The sequence below is a fragment of the Amphiura filiformis genome, chromosome 14, assembly GCF_039555335.1.
Source record: "Amphiura filiformis chromosome 14, Afil_fr2py, whole genome shotgun sequence".
NCBI lineage: Eukaryota > Metazoa > Echinodermata > Ophiuroidea > Amphilepidida > Amphiuridae > Amphiura > Amphiura filiformis.
The window spans coordinates 58,107,567-58,112,027 of NC_092641.1; the positions used below are offsets into that span (position 1 = coordinate 58,107,567).

General features: G+C 35.5%; 1 protein-coding gene across 1 annotated transcript; it reads left to right on the plus strand.

The window, feature by feature from the left end:
* The first annotated feature begins 1,315 nt into the window (after window positions 1-1,315).
* Window positions 1,316-2,824, plus strand: LOC140169531 (probable vesicular acetylcholine transporter-B). The gene has a single exon (XM_072192791.1). The coding sequence runs from the start codon at window positions 1,316-1,318 to the stop codon at window positions 2,822-2,824; it is 1,509 nt and encodes a 502-aa protein (XP_072048892.1).
* The last annotated feature ends 1,637 nt before the right edge of the window (window positions 2,825-4,461 follow it).

Here is a 4,461-nt window from a genome sequence, read left to right on the forward strand (position 1 = left end):
TTGATATTATAGCAATTCTTTCAACTTTTTTGAATATATTTTCCAAATTTAATGGCACTTGGGGAAATTTTACATAAATTAACAAATTTAAAATACAACTTTTTTCACACCCTGTATAACACAATGGGCTTAAAAATATAGTGTAAACTATATATTTAATGAAAGGACTAACTGTGTGCATTCCAAATATCAAGTTCATTTTCCAATTTAATATACTATGTAGAAATATTGGAGTGGCAAAGAAATTTATTTTTTCTGTACTTTTCAAATGAATCACCCTGTATATTTTTGGTACACCCTGTATATCCACCTAAACTTTACAGATTTGCAATCATGACAATATATGCTTTCTACAATGTATACTTTTACTAGTTTGGGTGAAAACTTTTTGAAATATAATCAGAAATACAAAAAAGGAGTTGATATTTGACAAATTGCAAGATGTGACACAATTGCGTCTCGCCTCAAAAAACATGACCTTACACAAAATCTTCATACTTTAAACTCTGCACGCACATACATATACACATAAAAATACTCAATTTTGCTTAATTTTATGTTGTATTTTATTTTTTTCTGTTTATTTCTTCATGTAAACATACATTTTAAAATAACACCTAACGCAAGCATGATGATATTCACACACATGATTTTGACAATGTTTCTTTTCATCGTGCATTTCTCCAATCAACTTCATATTGTTCAATAGTAGTTTTGGTGATAGTTAAGACTTTCTGTTTCAAATCATTGTCTTTGAGTCTATGACTACACAACTATTTGAAATAGTCGGTAAAAACGGAAAGTGTCAGAGTTGTAAATCATAGTTTGGAACGCTCAGATTTTAGGATTTGATTGAAAGACCAAATTTATGTAAAAGGCGAACTATCCTGATTGTATGGTTCTTTATTCACGCTGTACTGGTCCAGGGTACGGGTGACTGATTGATTTGAAAAGGGATCTCATTAAAAGGTCAATATTGTGTTTTTGTGGGCAGTGATGCTGCCAAAAATCATATAATAATGCTGCAACCTTTCAAGTACAAAGTATATACTTGTTTGGTAGCCACGAGATTACAGGACTCCAATAAATTCAAGCCGGAAGCAACCAAATTCCTAAACTGATGCCAGTGAAAGCATTCAGCATGTATACCATTTCTGTTCATCTGACTTCACCTGGAGTGTACAAAAACAGAAAAGATTAAAGTCAACCACGTATATATGGCACGGTTGGCAGGAATTTAAAACATTTACCACAACCATATAGTTTGGTTTTTAAACATTTGCAATCTTAACTTGGAGTTATGTATCATCCCAACATGATAGTGCAATTGATCTCTTGTCTTGGAATATTCGTGCTCGAGAAAACCATTCACGCTGTTATTGCACCTTTACTGACCCAATGGAACTGGACAACAACTGGACAATTTTGCGGTAATCCCTGTATTTATTCAGTACCAAATATAACGCTTTTGCCGGAACTACAAGATCTTTCACCCAATGGGTATGCAACTGACAAAAATGACAGTGATAGTCATAGAGGTATGTTTTCATGTGACGAATGTCAAGAAAATGGCATGACTAGCAGGTTGAAGCTATCGGGATACGTCGCGGCATTTTTGCTGATACAACCAATAGTTAATGCATTACTGGCACCTCTCTCTGGTATTCTTGGTGATAAAAAAGGTTATGATTATGTTCTGTTAATTGGATTATTAACATATACAGGGACGGCGCTACTATTTGCACTTTTTACGAATTTTCCTGCGCTTTTCAGCGCAAATGTGTTAATGGGTATTGCTGGTGCCTGCTGTACACCAAACGTATACGCCAAGTTAAATAAACTATATCCACCCGATAATGAGAAGGGGAAATTAGTTTTAGGACTGGCATTGACAACTAATGTATTTTCATTCATTGGTCCTGCTATGAGTGGCGCCCTCTACGAGCATCTTGGACAACTCATAACTTTTGTAACCTTGTTTCTTCCTTTGGAACTTCTATTAATAATTACGGTTGTCTGGTCGGCGTGTGTTTGGGACCATCGAGAGAAAGGCAGAAAGGTAGATGAAACCACCAATAATGAATGTTCCTTTATTCTGGACCATAAAGACACAAAAGAAAGCCTTGTTAATGATAGATGTTTTGGTAATGTACTTAATCATCCCCAAATCGTAATACTTACAGGAGCAATACTAGTGAGTTGGATTCCGCGTAAATGTATAGAAGCAACTCTGGCAGTTTGGATGTATGAAACCTTCAACAGCGGTCCTTCTGACGTAGGAATCGTATTAGGCGCCGGAGCCATTGGCGTCCTTGCAGCTAACGGTTTCGGGACTTGGTTTGTCATTCGCTTTCCTCAATATCTTCAGAGATATATATCTCTGAATTTAGCACTATGTGGTGTGCCAATTGCATTAACATGGACAGCTAATTCTTCATATATCGTATCGTTTTATCTTGGTGTCTACATTTTCTTTGCTTGCTCCGTACGATATGCAGTAATGGGGGTAATGTCACGATTGGCAGAAAGAATGGACAATGTACCAAGGAGTAAAGTCATGGGTATCGCAAGTATGGGATTATCGTTGCCGAGTTTTATAGGACCAGTAATAAGTATACCGTTGTATAATTTCTTTGGATTTCGCGTTATGACTTTAATGGTTGGTATGATGTGTGTGCTATATGGAGCTGTTGTTTGGCTTGTTACGCACGATGAACAAGAAATTAATGATACACCAAACTACATGGTACTTTCTGAAACACCTAAAATTATCACAAAACCATATCAACTTCAGGATATTTCTGATGGGGAAATTCATCATTAAGGGGAGAAGTGGAGATTTTGTTGTGTTTATTAAGGACATTCACAATCATGACGAGAAACTTAAGAACCTCAAGAAACAGGTAGGGCAGTACACTAAGAAGATAGAAAGCCTTGAAACTTCTCTGGATGATCTTGAACAGTATTCCAGACGCAATTGTCTGCTAATTCATGGACTCTCGGCCTAGATCCCGTCCCATCATCTTAAAACTTACCAGCTACAACGTCAGGCATCAAATATTCAAAAACAAAAGAAAACTAAAGTCCACCGGCATTGTCATCACAGAAAATCTCACAGCCAAACGCGTCACACTATTAAGAGCTACCAAAGCCCATGATGAAGTCAAATCCGCTTGGACAACTGACGGCAGAATACACTGCATTACTACTGACAACAAACGGGTCAACATTAATTCTCTGAGTGAAAAAAAAAAATTGTAATAATGTGAACTTCTGCTTTTAGCACCGGTTTGTTATTTATGATTTACCACATCTGGTAAATGGACTTTTTTCGCTTTAATATAATAATACTTGTGTTAAAGAAAATGGCTCTTGTAAGTACTGTAGATTTTCTTGTTTGATAATATTGCACTATAAATGTTGTTTATATCTGATACTGTTACCATGATACCATGTAGTATGTGCTTTTTGCACTCTTGATCGGCTTGGTTCCCTTTTTATGTCATGACTTCATTGATTGTATCTCTTGACAATGGTATTTGTACCATTCATAGTTCATTGACTGTGCTTTTTGCACTTTTGATCATTTGATGCAACCTCTTCAGCTCATCGTTTGTACAGTTGCATTGTCCCTAATCATACTACATGATATCATACCCTCCGTGATTTATACACTTGGTATTCGATTGTATCACCAAATCGATACTATAGTCTCATCACTGTCTACTCAGATTGAATGTTTCAATATACTTTTAGCCTAAAACTTGCTCCTGTTAGTTGTCTATTACATTGCTTATAATTTTGCTTCATTGACAACACAATATCCATGATCAGTGGCAACAAATACAGTGTAAGTAATTTGCAGTGAAATCCTTTCTCATAACTTATTGTTTATTTACTTGTACAATGTTTCTGCTGTTTGCTCACAATGATCGTCAATATTTATTGACCATGTCAGAATCAGTTTTGTCACTTTGTTCACTTGCCAATTTGTTTGACTCAAACCTCCAACAACTAGTCTTGCTCGCATGTTTTTCCTCCTCTGACATGATCAAGTCTTCCCATTCCCAAAAGGGTATTGTGATATTAACATGATTATTATAAGATAACTTAGTGTATTTCTTATTTTATTATGATATGTTATTACATTCTTCCTACATCAACATATGATAGTTTTATTTGACGATCAATAATTGCATTTTCTCAGACACAGGTGTACTTCTCATCACTCAAATATCCTTCACATACATGATATATGTTGTAGGCGCGTTTACTTTAAGTAATGTAAAATCAATGTATGATGCTCATTATCTTGCCTATATATATCTTGACCATGTCAGAATTTAGTATTCGCTCTGTACACATGCTATAACTGAAATATGTTATCTGACTAAAATCCCATCCTTTTAGTCCTCTACCCTTCCAGTATCTTATTGCTCGTATCGGCCTTCTTTCATCTTA